The 16,950-nt window shown below is 47.8% G+C and overlaps 1 protein-coding gene across 2 annotated transcripts in view; it reads left to right on the top strand.

Moving 5' to 3' along the window:
* The window catches only part of SLC49A4 (solute carrier family 49 member 4), a 72,392-nt gene extending 63,993 nt beyond the window's left edge, over window positions 1-8,399 (top strand). For both annotated transcript variants that reach the window (XM_075152870.1, XM_075152869.1), the window contains one exon: window positions 1,106-8,399. In XM_075152870.1, the coding sequence (XP_075008971.1) occupies window positions 1,106-1,221 (116 nt within the window). In that variant the 3' untranslated portion in view covers window positions 1,222-8,399. The remainder of the gene's footprint in view (window positions 1-1,105) is intronic.
* Window positions 8,400-16,950: the final 8,551 nt, after the last annotated feature.

Here is a 16,950-nt window from a genome sequence, read left to right as displayed (position 1 = left end):
AAGCATTTGCCTATTGACTTCTGGCACCACATAACATGGTCTTCTCCAAGCCTAGGAAAATTTTACCAAGGTTTTAATAAGATTACTGCTTAAACAAATCTCTAAGGGTTTTTGGTGGATGAGGGAGGCTGTTGTTGAAGGTTACCGTTTTTGGAATGTTGATTTTTTAGGCTTTTTGACTTTTGTCCTTTGCATTGTGTACTAGAAATTGTGCTTTTTCTTTTAGCAATATAAATTACAGATTTAAGAACGTAGCAGTGCTGAAGTCTTGATTTTGATTAACTCAGACCTTGAGGGAGAGTTTAGACTCTGTAAAAATAAATAGATAACAATAATAAAAGAAACTTTAAAAATTAAATAAAACACCATCTCCAGTAAAATTAATGTGTTTTTCAGTAAATTGACAGATTTAAGAAAAAGGAAATTGTGTGCACTTCTTTTTAAAAAATAAAAAAAAAAACAAAAAAAACCCAAAAAACACCACAACCAAATAAAACTGCTAATTAGTAGTCAAATATCAGACGATAGGATTTCTTGAATGTGGAACACAGACTTTTAAGAGCAGTACATTATGTCTAACAGCTAAAAAGAGGCTTCTGAGGAGCTGTTTGTGCAACTAGTTTTAAATGGAATTGATCGTACTACTCACAAGTTTCTTCTGAGGAATTGGTTTTCCCTCCTTATACCATGTAGCAGGTTTGATTCAAAATCAAATCCTGCTTCTTCTTACACTTTTAATTTGTTTTAGTTTTCGATCTATAGAAATCAAAGAACTAATGAGTAGAGTCTTCAGAAGTGGTTTATTCTCCATTAGCAATGATGGATTTTATTTTTTTTCCCATTCTCTCCATTGACAGGTTGAATAAGGAGGATTAACATTAGCTGGAGGCATTGGTTTTATATATATATAAAGAACATTATACATACATAAGGCGTCCATGGAGAAGTCTCATAGACCATGTTAACCATCTATCGATCGAGGGCTGTCAGGATTTTGTTCAGAACACAGCAATTTCCTTCAAACCCGCCATCAATCAAAGTTTTGGTCGCTTTAAACAGGGAACATGTTTGATAACTCAGGTTGGGTCTGTTTTCTGCTTTACAGAGTTTTCCTGGTTCAACTGGTGCCTGCCAGGATCGTGTCTGCTCAGCCTGCTCCTCATCCTGTGCTTCCGCGAGTCCTACGACAGACTCTATCTCGACGTCGTCGTCTCTGTGTGATAACGCCGGCCTGGTGAGGGGTTGGAAGAGACTGGAAGTCAGCTTTGCAGTCTGCACATCTACCTGGATTTGCACAGCTGAACAGCGGAAAAACAAAGAAATTACAAGACTTAATCGTGGCTTTATTAGAGAGGGTGAGGGACAGGCTGTTCTTACGTTCAAGACCACCTTGATTTGCGATAAACGTGGAACTTGCGTGGTGATAATGATGCCGAAATGCACAAAGAGAATATATCTGATGTACAGGTCCTGGTCAGAGCTGGGGCTCTCTATTTAAAAGGCTGTTGATGTAGCAGTGAGGTGTACAGTTGTGTGTGTGTGCGCGTGCGTGTGTGCCGACTCATGGTTGTACGTGTTGGGGTACCAGTAATCTGCGGAGTCTTCTATCAGAATAGAAATAGTGAATAATCTTAACAAAAGGAAAAAAAAAAGATAAAAGGAAAAAAAAATTTTTTTTAAAAGATCTCTCTTTTAAATCGCTAGTCATTTATATAACGAATGTCCATTAAACAGTTAAGCTAAAACGATTTGGTGCTTGTACGCTACATTTACATTCTAATAAAGTGATTTCTGATATAAGACACTGGTACCAGGGTTTTTAGCCGTACTAAATATCCCAAATAATCCTTGCAGTGTTGTTAGAGGTGTTTGTTATCACCCTGGAGCACATGTAAACGATAGCTTTAGCTGCCACTGAAACCCAACTTGCACCCGCAGTCGCCTCTGAAATACCACCATGGTTCTGTATCTCCTGAACATGGAGCGTCTGTGGTATCTCAGAAGTTTACTGGAGAGCCTCTCTTGGTAAATGTTGCTGTTTTAAAGGCCACCACTGTGTCACCTTTTCATCCCCCGTCTCCAGTACTGCCTTTTTTACTGTGAAGACCTGTTCGTGCCACTGAATACTGTGGGTGTGGATGTCCGAGTCCCACCAGTTCTTTTCTGATATTCTAAGGTGTGCGTGGTTTTTAGGATTAGTTTATGATTGAGGGTGCCTAAACAATATTGTTTGTTAACCCAAGTCTTTAAAATCACTGTTTTCTAAAAAAAATCTTTCTAGTTGATGAGGTGCCCCGATGGCGAAATGACAATGAGTTTGACAACAGGAAATAACTCATGAGTTTTGGCATAATACGGGAAATATAATGCCAGCTCTTTTTATCAGTACTAATCTGTGGTCGTTCTGGCCCTTACTTGAACATAAATATTAAAGACACTTTGAATAGTTTTTTAACTCAATTTTAAACCTGCTAATAATTTCTTAATTATATTCTTATATTTCAGTTCAGCATCATTTACAGTATTTCTATGTGTGAGTTCTGTGCTTTGTGTTAGGGATGTGCGTTTGTGTGTGTGCATGTGTGTTTATGTATACACAAATAAAACTTATATATAGATATCTTTTATATATAAGTTGTATAAGGGTATGTGTTTACATAGGTTTATTTTAAGTAATCATGTCTCTGGATGGTGGTATGCCATTGTTTGTAACTAAACCAGTCACTGCCGTGAATGGAAGCACATACGTACGCTGTCTGCGACATGAATTTTTTTCAGGGGTGAGTGTTTTCCTACCGTAGCAATTTTATCGCAGGGGGTGCATGCACGTGTTGGAGGAGGCTGGTGTGCAGGGTTCTGCATCTGTAGAAGTCTGAATCAAACGTCCTTTACTCCTGTGCCGGGCTCTTCTCTGCCACCCTGGGGTGACACCGACACTGTAAGCTCACTCGAAAAAACCCTGAACTGAGCGCTGCCTTTCAGACACGGATCCGTTCGTTCTATCTGCTCTCCTTTTGCAGAGGGAGTATGGCACTAATACTTTCAGCTCAGGAGTGTATCTGTGCAGTAAAATAAAACAAGCTGTTCCCTGCTTTTATCTTTTCGGAGCAATGGAGGTATTTACTGTAGTAACAGAGAATTGACTTAGCTCATTGCCTATATCAGCTACTAAATGATTTTTTATGTCTTGAAGCAGGCTCTTTGTAGAAATGGAGCTAACCTACACTGGTATAATAACTAAATCAATCTAACCAGCGCGTTCAGAACTGCTGGCATCATCCTCTTACCGTTTTCAGATGAACGGTATTAACTGTCCAACTTCTTTTTACTATGTTTTAGTGCCTGGAATAGTTTCAGTATCCAGTAGCTGCTGCTACCTATTGTCTTCTGAAACCAAGGATTGCTTGCCAAGAGTCTGATTGGAGTTGCATTGTCATGGCAGAGCTGCAAGCTCGGATGGCTCTTCGGAGCTCTGCTTCTGCAATTTACTGTAGCTATATTAAGATTAAAATTGCACAGCTCAGGCACTGTCCCGAGTGACAGAGATTTCTAATCCTTTCACTATCCTGACTATTTTAAGATGGAGAAGCACTTCAGGCAGTATTCAGACTATAACCTATTCCGCCTCTGTTCCAGGAAGCATCGAACAATTCAAAATGTTTGTCAGTGCTGCCAGATGCAGACTCTCCGTACAGTCAGGGGGGAAGAGTGAACATCTTGTTTTAAACCCCATTGGTGGTTTTTCTGATTCGGTGTGAATTTCTCACTGCTCTCCTGAACTTTGATGCTTTGGTAGAAGTTTCTGTGTCTGTCTTGGGCACTGTAGTGTGTGGTCTTAATTACAGCCCTCGATGCCTCTGCACCAAAACAGAGACGTTACCGGGAGCTGAGCGGCACGGCAGGGCTCTGCTGGAGACCTGCGCTGGGGTTGCAGGCACCGTTCTGCGGTCGGGGTCAACCAGAGTTCCCAGCAATTCTGATGGAAATCTGCCTGAAAACCAAAGGATGGCTCCCAAATTACTTGAAGTCGTGCAGGAAGCAGCTGCATTCCACACACACAATGTTCAGGCTTTAGGGTTTTATTAGATTAGCAAGTCTGGCTTGGGACAGAGGTGGGGGTTGCAAATGCGCTTGCTGAGATCTCTGAAAAAGATTTTATCCGTATGCCCAGCAGCAGCACCCTTCTCTGGAGGAGCAGTCCATTTCATGCCAGTAACACAACTGAACCTGTGGGAATATTTTTTGGATATGGGTTATCATCTTTGGATTTACCGAGGGTCAGAGCTGCCAGGATAACTGCACTTTATTGGAAGTTAGAGTTTGAGACCGGAGAGAGGGCCCTAAGCAATGCTGGTACAATTAGCAGTAGCGCAGAACGGGCTCAGAATGGTTAATATTTGTCATATTAATTAGTGAAAGTTCTTGGTCTCTCTATAATTTTTGAGTCGGTAACAACAGGGTTTTTTATCTAAATGAGGCATTACCTTGCAGTGCCGCAGAGTATCCGACGTTGGCTGCTGCTTGGCCTGTGACTTGCCAGCAGGGAAAGGTGCTCGGGGAGGTTACAATATTTGCTTCTCTTCACGGCCCGTAAGTTCACAGCCCTGAAGAACATTTTTTCCCAGCATTGCAGAGCCCGCTAACATACAAATAAGTTTTATATTGAAAATGCTAGGAAGGATGCTCTGTAGCGACCGCTCCCTTTTGATAATTCTTCGTTTTAAGTATGGGCTGCTCCTCAGGTGTCTGCTTGGCTTGGTAACAACTCTCGGTTCAGCTTCCAGTGCTGCTGGCTTGTCTTTTTGCGAGCTGTGGAGCTGCGCTAGCTTTCATGCTGCTGATGGGGAAGCTCAGGGTTAGTAGACGTAGGCTCCACTTACGGCACTGTTTACTGTCTCTTGTCACTGCTGTTACCCATTAATTTCCTTTTGATTCCTTTGCCTTCCCGCATGGCTGCCCGCTCCCCTGAGCCGGAGTCCGTGCAGGAGCTATGGAAAAGAGCTTACCCATTCCCAAGCCAATTTTAGAGGGATGGGTTGGCTGACCATCTACTTAATGTGCATAAAAATAGTGATTTTTAGAAAATCAGGCAAGCTGGAAGAAAGTGCAGACCCAAAGGGTTTTGCACATATGTGAGCAGATAGTCTGTTATAAGCAGACTATAATTTGCCTGAAACTTATAATTTAAGCTCCCGCACCTAGAGAGGCCAGGCTGAGAGGCACCGTCCATGTTACATATTCCTGTTCACAGCATCACGGACTTATTCCCAACCATCTGACAGAGCTGAAATGAATGGGAGTGGGATGTCTTTAATCTTGGAGTGGGTTGGAAAACCCCAGGCTGCGTCAGTGTTTGCATTGGTAACTGGGGGGAGCACCAGGCTGATGGATTGAGTAAGGGGAGGGAGGGTTTCCAGAGGGCATTTCAACAACAAACTACTGCATTGAGTTCATCAAATCCATATAAAATTTGAAGTTTTGTGATGACAGAGATGTTAATGCCTGGTTTGTTCTACAGTAAACTTAGCAAGTGGCTGCGTAGCCTTACACTGCAATATAAACAAGCTGAATTGATTGATACGCATATATTGGCTGTTACTAGAAAGGGAAGTGCTCTTTAATTGTGAGGATTGACTGAAATATGAATGGGAATTATACAGTTTGCACAGTGGATATAACTGTCCTGTAATGCTATGACAGCAGGGTTTTAATTTTTCATCTTCATTCCTTCTGTTGGGTCACTTGCAAATGTTAATAATTATCTCTGACAAAGGTGTTTTTATGTTTCATTAGTTTTTGGGGGTTTCCTTTTAGACTAAGTCTGGATCATTGTAGTGATTTGGCAGGACAAGCGCTACACTGGCATGAGAGCATACATTGCTGTTTGGTATCGACTGGGTATTTGATGTCGGTGCCGCTGTTCTCGGTGCTGTTAAAGCGCCAGGCTTGGGGGGGTGGGGATGTGGCTGTGCGAGGAGGCAGCGGCGCTCGCGGATGCACAGTCGCTCAAGGCTGACCCTGCCAAAATGAATGAGAACTTCATCGCCATCGTCCATGGGTCCGGGGTGTGGGTCCCAGCGTCGGGGCTGGGAGGAGGAGGGGAGCACGTGTAGGGAGGGAAAGCATCCTTCTGCTTGCTGCCTCCCTTCCGACGGAGGGGCAGCCTCCAGGCTTTGTGTGAGAGATCACGGGTATCAACACAGGCTTCCTGCGTTTCCCTGCAGCCGTGACTGCTGCGAGGAGGGCTGTAGGTGGCAGGGGACTATCTGCCTTGCTTCCTCCAGGAGTGTTGCCTCAGGCAGCCGAGGAGAATTGCCACAGAGCAGGCGGCAGCCCCAGTAAAGTCGGAAGATTATGCCAATCTGCTTATAATTTTTGCAGTTTGTGTTTCAAGACAGATGAAACTAATAAATAGAGGAAGAAATGTAACTCTGTCAAAGTTTTGACAAGCAAAAGCAAATATTTGCACAGATGTGCTGGCTCCTGCCTTTTACTTGGGATCGCAACGTGTTTGGAGCAATTGTGCCCGCCCGGGGCGTGGACCCGCTCCCGCAGCCCCGGCGCTCCTCCCGCTGCTGCTCAACCCCAGCAGCGCTGCGGGAAGCTCCGTGCCCCGGCCGGGGGGCAGCCACCGGCGCAGGGGGGAAGGGAGGGAAGCGCTGCAGCCGGGGTGCCCAGAGGCGTGACCTCGGTGGGTTATCTGCGCAGGAGGGATGTCTCCTGCCGCCCCTTTTTTAGCAGAGTCTCGTTTTTTACTTCCTCAAGGATGAGGTTCTGACCTTCGTTTTATGTTTGTGACATGATTTGTGGCGCAGGAACCGCTATGGCTGTGGCACATGGCGTAGAGGTGCTGGTTTCCAGGGTGCGGCAGAGAAGGCAGGTGGGACTGGGTCTCTGCAGTAACAGCTTTTCTTTCCCGCTAGCTTCCCCCACGCGATTTCTCCGCTTGTTAGATCTGGAGAGACTGGCTGCGCTCACTTTGTATCGCTACGTGAAGAAAATACCATGAGCAAATCCTTTTTTTCTTTATGGGGAGCTTTTCCCTTTAGGCTCAGCCCACTTCCCCGATCTTAGTCCACCTGTTCGTAAAAGCCAAAAAAGCCCCAAACCTCACGTGTTCCTTTGCAGAGGGGACGGGCAGGTTTGTGTAGCGCTGGGACGGGTGACGAGAGCCTGGGCGCTGCCCTTGCCCCGTTACAGAGCTGCTCGGGGAAGGGTGCTTGTGTGGGGGTGCCTCGCTCGCCCCACCTGTAAAAGGAGAGGGGACACCCCACGTACCTCCCCAGGCAGGGACACGCTGCGGTCGGGGCTGGGAGGTGCTTTGGGATCCTGTGAGGGACAGGGGCTGGAGCAGGGCCTGGGAAGTGCCCTGTTTAATGGGCTGCGTGTCCTCAGCCTTGAGACTTCTGGGGGGAACGCAGACCCCGGGTTTCTGTGCCCGGCCAGCGTAATCCATGAGGCTTAGACGGTATGTGCTGGATAGATAGAAAATCCCTCTGGCAGGACAGGTTACATCAACAAACTGGTGGGAAACGGTTATGTTTAGGGAAGGGATGCTCAGGGAGCCGGTCAGGGGGGTGCGGTGCCCCCGGGCTGTATCCAGCTCTCTCTGGACGCCCTGGATGTGCAATCAAAGCCACGATGCAAAACCAGAGTTGGCTACCTCGCCCCTGCCCGCACCTCTCCTGCCCGCACCTCTCCTGCCCGCACCTCTCCTGCCCGCACCTCTCCTGCCCGCACCTCTCCTGCCCACACCTCTCCTGCCCACACCTCTCCTGCCCACACCTCTCCTGCCTGCCCCGATCTTTCTGCTCCCACCCATCCCCTGGGCTGAGCGAGCCCGGCACAGCCGCCGGCTGCTGCTCCCCCCCAGGACAACGATGTATTTTCCAGATATATTTATTTTCTCTGCCTATGATATTTACTAGATTAAAATCTCTTTTTCTCTACCAAGTTTAATGTCTTCCGCTGTGCATTTTAGAAACAAGTACTTGATCAGGTGGAAAAAACAGCTTTTGATTATGTGACGCACCTAACGGTTGGGGTTTTTTGAACTGCATGAACATACGGAGAAAGAAGAGGGGTTTATGTGTTGGAGAGCATCTTTGCAAACTACCCTCGACCTGTAAGACTGTTCAATTTTACTGGAGTTTGTATGCATTTTACTTTTGTAATTTTTTAAATGATTTGATAGAATTTTATTTTAGGACAAATTCTACTTTTTGTATGCAGTATTCTGATGTGATGTATTTTTATTTTTAAGAAAATAATGTTGAAACCACTATATACTTGTCAACATAACATATCCACCGTGTCATTTCTTTTTAAAACTGGAATCTGACCATGAAGTGCGTGTTACTTTACGTACTGGTTGTTGCACATTAAAGAGGTTACTCAGATGTGCTGCCATCGCTGTTCATTAATTCCCAAAAAAATACAGGGGAATAGTTTATTTCTGCCATAGTATCGCTGAAAAACACTGCCGATACTGCTACGAACTGGGGGTTGCTTAGTCCAAATGAATGTAGCCAACAGAAAAATTTCCATCGCTTTCCGTGGGTTTTCGGGCGGGGGTCTGGCACTGCTGTTGGACCGAGGGACGCAGGGGTGGGCTGGGACGGAGGGGCCCCCAGCAAGCAGGGGAGGGAGGGAGGGGAGGGCGCTGGCGGCAGCGGCAGCCCCGCTGCCCCACACCACCGTCCTGACTGATTCACATCCCGCCTCGCCTGGGCTCACGGCTCAGGATGCTGCAACCCGGTTGGTTTTGCTGGTTCCTATCGTTAACATCTCTGTTCGTGCTTTTGGAAAGGAGACCCTCTGTAACAACCTTCCTTGTGTTTATTCTGCATTTAATTGAAATGGACCCAACCCGGGATCTCTTGATCCATGTTTATTTTCTAGGACCAGCTCTTCAGTTAACGCCCTGACTACTTACCAGGGTAAGTTTAAAATAGCCTCACATCCTATTAGTGCTGGGAAGAAATCTGTCAACTCTCGTATCATGGAATATCTGGGCTCCACTATTCTTAGCAACAGTCTCTTTCCAGGCTATATATGGGAGTTTAAGGCTCCTCTAATGATACAGTTCCCGGTTGTATTTATCTTCGCGGTGTTAGAGAAATCTCCGTCCTTGGTGGGATGAGAGCTGATCCATCCCCCATCTCAGGTCTCTGGTCCGTCTCAGATCCCTGCTGTAGTTTTGTGTGTTGGCGAACCCTCTATGCCCGTCCTTTCTCAAAGAGATTTTTTTTAACGCGGTTTCTACTTTATCTTTCCTGTTGAAATCTGTCGTCTCCCTCACATATAAATAACGTTTATTCTCTCTTTCCCGATCGACACATCCTTGCTAGGATGTGCCACGCTGGTGGCTTCCTCTGCAACCACATGGGCAGACAGGACCTGTGGGAGCAGCTGGGCTGCGCTGGGGGCCGGGCTGGGTGCAGGCACAGATGTTGTGCCCAGATGTGGGGGAGCCACTCACAGATCTCTCGTGTCTAATGGCCGCGGGACCAGCAGAAGCTGGCGAAAAAGTCAGGGCTGCTTGTAGATGCCAGGTATGGGTGTTTTGGCATCTCTGGGCTGCAGCCCAGCGCCGGGGGTTGCTGACGTTGGGGAAGAGCAGCAGCAGCACCCAAATGCAGGTGGGCCTGCCTTTACTCTCCTGCCGGGGGTCACAAGGGCCAAGCGGCCGTGGTGCTTCACTCGCTCCAGGAGCATCGTTTGGGCTGCAGCCAGCGAGTTTCGTCGGGAACCAAGGCGTTGGCCTTTGCCTGACACATGTCACTGATGTTGCTCTGCACCCACCACCACATGAACACAAACTTGCAACCAGGGGATTTTTTTTTTTTTTTTTGCTACAACTTGGGCTTGAGCAGGCAGAGGGGAAGCCCCAGGGCATGCACCGTGCCAGGACTCCTCGCGCAAGCTGCCAGGAGCAGCACGCTCTCCTCTCCCAGCACAGCCAGTCACCCAGTGAAGTCATCCTTGGATAAGGGCTACAAAAACCATCTTAACTCTTCGGGAGCCAAACGAGCAGGGGAGCACAGCCCCATGGCGTTGGGCCACCCCAGGTCATCCCAGACTCTCGACACGAGGCTTTGCAGCAGGTCCCACAGCCACGGCGAGGTTTCTTTTTGGGAGCTTTCTGCTTTGCTCCGAATCTGCAGGCAGGTCCCAGGGCTGGAGGGGCTCTGCCGGTGGCACCAGGATGGGCTGGACCCCTTCCCCGGGGGCCGCAAGGGCTGTGCTGTGAGTAAGGCTGTCCATCCATCTGTCTGTCCGTTCATCTGCTTGGCCACAGACCTACAGCGACAATAAGCACCCAGCTCAGGCACTAAAAGGCAGCGGGCAGGGGATGCCAACCTCCCCACGGGCAGCACGCAGGGAAACACCACCTCGGTGGGACCCCGGTGAGTGGGGCCAGCGCAGGCAGAGGAAATGCTGGCAGCCGACAAACTGACCCCACCGTGTCCTGAACCTCAAACTCTCCCCAGGGCTCTCCTAAACCTGCCCTTGGTTGCAGAGCCGAGGGTGGGGATTATGGATGCACGTTCGTGGTTGAGTTTTGGTGCTGAAAGAGCATCTCTGGAGGGCAAAGGAAAGGGCGGCTCTGAGGGGTTTGGGTGAGCGGATGGGCAGCAGAGGTGTGAACTAAAACAGCACAACCTCATACAGAAACGATTTCAACTGCCACTGAAGTGCAGAAAAGACCTTTTTGAGAGAGATTTTCAGGCTAGGTCTTAGCCTATGCTAAAGCATCGCAGCTCGTCCTACCTCACGTGGTACTTAAAGGTGATTTTGTCTTGGCTGGGGCAGGACTGTGGGTCTCTGGGCTGCCGTGCAGAAGTGATGCTCGGAGCACGAGTCCGTTGCTATTAGCTCCAGACCCCCTCTGGCTGCGACAGCACCCAGCGTGGAGGGACTGCCAGGGCCCGAGCTGCTCCCAGGATGGGCCGCCTCCGCCAGGCACCGAGGTTCGTCTCTTCCAGCGCCAGAGGAGTGATGGATCAGCAGAAGACAGTAGTAATTGCCAGGAGGCTTTCAGGCAGAAAGCAAGGCTCTCGCCTGTGGACAGGCTGATGTAAGTCAGCATGTAAATTGGGTACAGCATAAAAATAATTTCAGCCGAGCTCCTATGAAAAAAGCTATGAACAAAAAAACGTTGTTGCTAAGAAATGTGAAAACAGAAAACAATGATGTGGCTCCTGCCAGGGTAATAAACGTGTATCAGCGTTATGCCTGCTCTCTCGTACAGATCGCTTGCGCGTGACAGTAAATGAAGTACTGCAGAAATGGGCAGTTTTCTCTGTGGCCATTGATGCTTCACATCATGGAAATATCAGATGTTTCTGAAGGCTGTTCATTACCCTGCGCTTGAGAGGGGAGCAATCCATTGCTGGCTCCATTATTTCCACAACAGCAAGGAAATGGCTATGGGAGGTTTAAAAATGAAAGAATACGGCAAGGTTAGATGGATCGAACCTCGAGAGCCTGTTGCCGGTCGCGTGGTTGATGCTAAGCCCGGGTCTGGGAGACACCACACTGTCTCCAGAGTGATGGAAAACCAGGACTGCTTTTTGCTTCCAGCTAATTACTGGTTCAGAAACTGTCAAGTTTGACCTTGAAAATCTCTAAAAAGCTTATTTTGACGTGTGACGGTGGTACGGCACAGCTCCTCAGCCAGGAGACACCTCTGCCCCACAGCCAGAAGGAGCTTTAAGCGTTTGCTGGCCACCAGACCTGCTTCAGTTGGTGCAAGGATCCGATGAGTTGCATCTTCTGCGTTCGGTAGAGATACACACCACGGAGGTGAGGGTGGACGTGGGCAGTGTCCGAGTACAGCATGCCAGTGCTTCCTTGTCGTCTTTATAGTTTTAAAACTATAAAAAGCAAACTAATCTTACATGCACTTGAGCTGATGCAATGAGATGGTCAACGTAGGGTCAGTCACAAGAAAAAAAAGGGTGATAAAACTCTGGGTCACAATATAAACCTGCCCCGTGGGCACATCAGGCAAAGCAGGAAAAGGCGCGAGTCTGCCCAGCCTCCGAGAGCCAGCTTCGCATTTTTATCTCAGCAAAGAAAATTACCTTAGCCTGATTCAGTCCTTTCTCCAGAGGAAAACTCTTTGGTTTGGGGAAATCGTAAGCAGACTGAAGGGTTGAAATCTGACCAAAGACGAGCTGTGGGGGGGGGTCCTGGGAAATGGGCTGATGTTTTACCCTCATAGCCTGATTCTCTCCATATCATGAAAATGTAAGGAATTTACTGTCTGTCCTTACCTCACATGCTGGGGGGGTGCGTGGCAGAGTTGTGTTGGGTTTTTTTCTTTTGGAAACAGGCTTGGGCAGCGCTGAACTCTGCCTTCCTCTCAGTTAATTTGAAAGTCAGCTTTTTAAACAGCGAGTGCACTGACAACTCCACGAGTGGCTTTTTGTGAATGAGCAAACCAAACCGTGTCAAAATGCATTTCAGCTGTTAGCAAAACAGCATTTTTAATGAATCTCTCAAGCTTTCGGAAATTGAGCTGTGTGATTGAGAGCGGGTGGTCTCTTGGCTGTGCACTCAAGGGAAAAAACCACACGAGATGCCACGGGAAGCAAAGCTGTTGCAGGAGAAGGTGTTGACTCTCGTGCATGTTGAGGTGGAGCTTGCTCTGTGCTGAGCTTTGCATTGGGGCGTCTGCACCGAGCTGATTTAAACTGACTCAGGGACTGGCCCTGAGCTTGGGGACTGTCCCCATGCCCGGCCACGGCAGCACGGCCACACGGGCTCTTACAGCCGAACAAAATGCCTGCACAGGCAGAGGGAAATGCAGGAGTCAGAGCCAGGGCTTGAGGTCACGTCACGATGAGGGGGCTGGGGGCACTGGTGGGGGTACTGGGCACAGCAGTAGACGACCCACTTGGGGTCTTTTTTCATCGCTGCAGCCTGACTGCTTTCCGAGGAGGGCGTCTGCATGATGCTCTGCCCAGCCATGGCTCCAGGCAGCGTGACAGGATCCTGTATAAGACAGTTGAAAGCCTTCCTAAAAATCCGGCTGCAGGCTATTTCTTATTTCTGCGCTATCTGCGGGATGCGGTGCCTGTTCAGAGGAGGAAATTACCTTGGTCTGACTTGACTTGCTCTTGATAACACCCTGGTGCCAACACGCAGCTGCTCAGCCGCTCTGCGGTGGTTACAGCTCGTTCATCCGAGTCCCTGCCCCGGCGTTTTCACGAGCACCGACATTAACCGGGCCCGGCTGCAATTCCCTGCCCCTCGTTTCCTCCGTAACGCCGAGTGTTGGCTGTGCCATTGCCCAGGCAAGTGTCCCACCGGCCACGGACGTTTCCAGCCCTTGATGGAGAAGAAAACACCAGCGAAAGGGCTTCGTAGGGAGGGACAGGGCTAGGACAGGTTCATCACCGCAACGTCTGGCTCAGGGCGTCCCTAAAGCATTCACTGCGCGGAGCTGGGAGGAAACGTGTAGAAATGAATGCCAGGGAACCTTCTGCTTTTTTCTTTTCCCCCATTTCTTATGCTCAGCCTCCCGAGCGCTGCCGAGGGCAGGTCGGAGGGGGGCCGCGGTGCTGTGGCAGTCGCTGCACCCTGGCCCAGGGCCCCGCGTTCGCCCGCGCTGCTGCGGGTGCTCCCCACAAACCCCACCGCCAGCAGCGCAGCCCCAAGGCTTTGGCTTAATAAAAAGCCGACCGGGAACCTGCAAGGTGACAAAGTTTTTGCTGTTTACTACACACAGTTAAGAATTAAAGAGGAAAAAGGGTACAGTTGGGATGTGTAGTGAAGGTGAGAGAACAGAACGCACTGGGGCTACAAGTGAAACTGTTAGGTTAGTGAACTAAATTAGCAGCTAGAAAAAAAATGTTGTGGTAGACAGATTTTAAGGAAATTGGAAATAGGTTCCAACGTGATACTTTTGCTCTAATTGAACGCAGAGGTGTCTTGACGCAAAACAAAACCGTTCAGAAATGGCCTCTTTGTGTTATCGTGCAAACTAACTGGGAAAAAAAAGTCCATCGTATTCACAGCAAGTTTGTTTTTACTGTTCTTGTGCCTCTCAATTACTTTTTAACGGTCTGCATTGAAAAGAAATTCCTGTATGCACACTTGAGAATATGAAAACACCCAAATGATAGCTTATGATTTAGTAGGATTAAAGTATTATGTATGCAGGTGTAGCACGTTTCAGGTTATTAGTAATCCAATCTACTTTTTACGACATTATGGTGTAATTTTCTGTGTGAAACTTCAATATAAGTCTCGAGCTGTATCGGAACATAAACTAAAATGTTCCTGACTCTGTCACTTTTCATGGTCTTTACTTTGATTAATAAATGCAACAAAAGCTGTAACGTTCTTCAATACGAGGCTACGAGCATCCTTCAATCAAAACGTGTCCCTCAGCTTTTTATAACTTTTCACATCAGTATGTAAGGCTTGAGAAGGAGCAGTGATACGATTCCTTTGCAGCTGAGCGTGTACACCTGAAAGGCTCTGCAGAAGACGAGCGTATTTCTGCTCGCTGCAGCCAGCCAGTCTCTTTGGCACGGAGAGCACTTGCGTCCTTGGAGACTCGGTGTCCTGCGCGGAGAGCTGGGGAGCAGCGGTGAGACTCATCCTGCCAAACTGGATGTGGATTTGGCACCCCGAATTTCAGACAGATTTGATCTTACCTCATTAGGCCCCTTGCTCAGAAATACCATTTTTCAAACGCACCCAAAGTTTGGCGTGGAGCTGTACTCCAACATTCAGGCTTGTGTGGGAGGGGAGTTGAATTGCAGCGACAGACCTTGGCGTTACACTCAGTAGCACAATTTTGTAACCACAGAGTCTACAACCCATGACAAATACAATCCGAACTGGGGCCTCAGGGTGCTGCCGGAGTGCAGACAGGGAGGAAGGACCTATGCTGCAATTCCCCATCCCCGCACAAGCGGCTGAGTGAATTTTGCGTTGCCCTTGGCCCCCAAGGTCAGGAGGCAGCTCCTCCGCATCCCCTCCGACCCGTCCCGCTCAGGAGCCCCGGCCCCGCTGCGCATCAGCCACGGAGGGGAAATAACTCACAGGCTTGCCAGGTTGGTCTGTTTTATTTCTGAATTATTCTTTACATTGTACAATATATAAAAATACAGAGTACCCAAAAAAAATTCACAGTGTCTAAAGGCAGTGATTACAGTCTAGGTCACCTTTATACTAAAGTACCATCAAGTTCGATTGCATAGGAAGGGTGATGTGCCTTCACAACAGAGTCCAGTAACACTCGCCAGGTTTTGCTGTTTTGGGGCAAGCATTCTGTGGTCGCATAATGATTTCCCACGTATCCGAGATCCAGTATTGCACCTGTCACTTTCCCACCTCAATTACAAGCTAAATCCTATCACTTCCATCTCACATACCGTTCATCCTCCCCAAACCTCCCTCTGTGGGAATGTTCCTAATTAACTGCATTGCTTTCAAGTACGGGTAGGTTTGGATGTTATCTAAGGAGGGGTGTGTGGATGGAAACCACACTGTCATGCAGCTGGCTGGCTTTTACGTTGTTTGGCATTTCGGCACTAAAACCATTATTAACGGCCCATCCACGCCGACCTCCCTCCGTGGCACCCCGCTCACGGAGGTTTCAGAACTGGAGTGCAGCGTTAATACTTTTCATGAGCAGATTTGTTTAAAACCCGATCGTGGCTGGGACTTGCAGCAAGCCAAACGCTGCTTTTACAGCACTGAACCCTCTCGAATAGCGGGGGGGCATTTGCAGCTGAGGCTGGAGGCAGAACAGAAAAAAATCAAGTTCGAGACCCAAACTCGTGTTGAACACTATTGAGCACTTACATTTGTGGCTACATCTAAATAGCGGGTTCTGGTTTTGCTCCTCCAGCCAGGACTGATGCAGACACTAAAATTTCCCAAAGGGCCCAAAGGAGGAATTTCCAGGCAGAACAGCTGAGACTGGATAAGCTCCACAAAGACCCAGTTCCAGAGGGGTTTCTGTCCAGTTTTGAAGGCTCTGACAATAGGCAGCATCGAGATTTGTGGATTTGCTCATCTACCCCAAATCTGCTCTTGAAGCCGCCTGAAGTTTTCTCCTAACAAGCTTAAGGGGAAGGTTTCACCTGTACGAGTCTGGGCCTTGGTCACCAGGGCTTTAAGTGATCTGTTGAAAAAAAAAACCTCCTTCCAGCCCAATTTACTGGGTATTTCTCCGTTACGCCAGACAGCCCCAAGGGTGCTGTGCCCTGCGGTGCATGCGGGCTGGCCGGAGGAGGAAGAGATGCAGAGCCTTGACTGCTAAGGCTGGAAGCTCCAGAGACAGCCAGGGCACCGGGTGCCTGACTTCCATGGCCTGGTGGCTTTTTTGGACCCCTCTGAAAAACCAAAAGCCATGGGTTTGCAGGGTTTCTCTTCCCTAAATTTTGTACTAAAACCTCCTAGTGTGACTATAAGGCAAGGCTTATAATGCCAATCAATAACTCAGAAAGCAGTTGCTAACTTCTTTAACATGGAAGATGACATTTTTCACGTTCTAATAGATGATGTCTTTTCCTCTAATGGCACAATATTTGTTACTCCTACTTGCTATTTTAATTTTCTTTGCACAATTACTCCCTACTTATAATTACAAAAACAATTGAGTGATACACATGAGAGATTTGGGAGGCTTATTCAGAAAATATAAGCAGTAACGAGAATCTTTTTCTTAATCATTCTTAACCAGAATGATTTAGGGGAGAATCAGCATTTCTAACTAGAAAAATCAATTTTCTTTTCAATTAAAAAATTATATTTCATTTACCTCAAAAGTGTTTTTTTAAACCTAATGGAAAGGATACTAGATTTTTACAGGGTTTTTTCCTTCACTTTGTCCCTGTGGAATTTGAATACCAGCACTGCCTTTCTTATTCTAAGTTTCCTCTGCAGGCATTTTGCTAAATATATATATTGTGTGTGTATATA

The sequence above is a fragment of the Calonectris borealis genome, chromosome 6, assembly GCF_964195595.1.
Source record: "Calonectris borealis chromosome 6, bCalBor7.hap1.2, whole genome shotgun sequence".
Classification (NCBI taxonomy): Eukaryota; Metazoa; Chordata; class Aves; order Procellariiformes; family Procellariidae; genus Calonectris; species Calonectris borealis.
The sequence above is the reverse complement of the archived record's forward strand: the minus strand, read 5'-3'. Positions and strand labels throughout refer to the sequence as shown.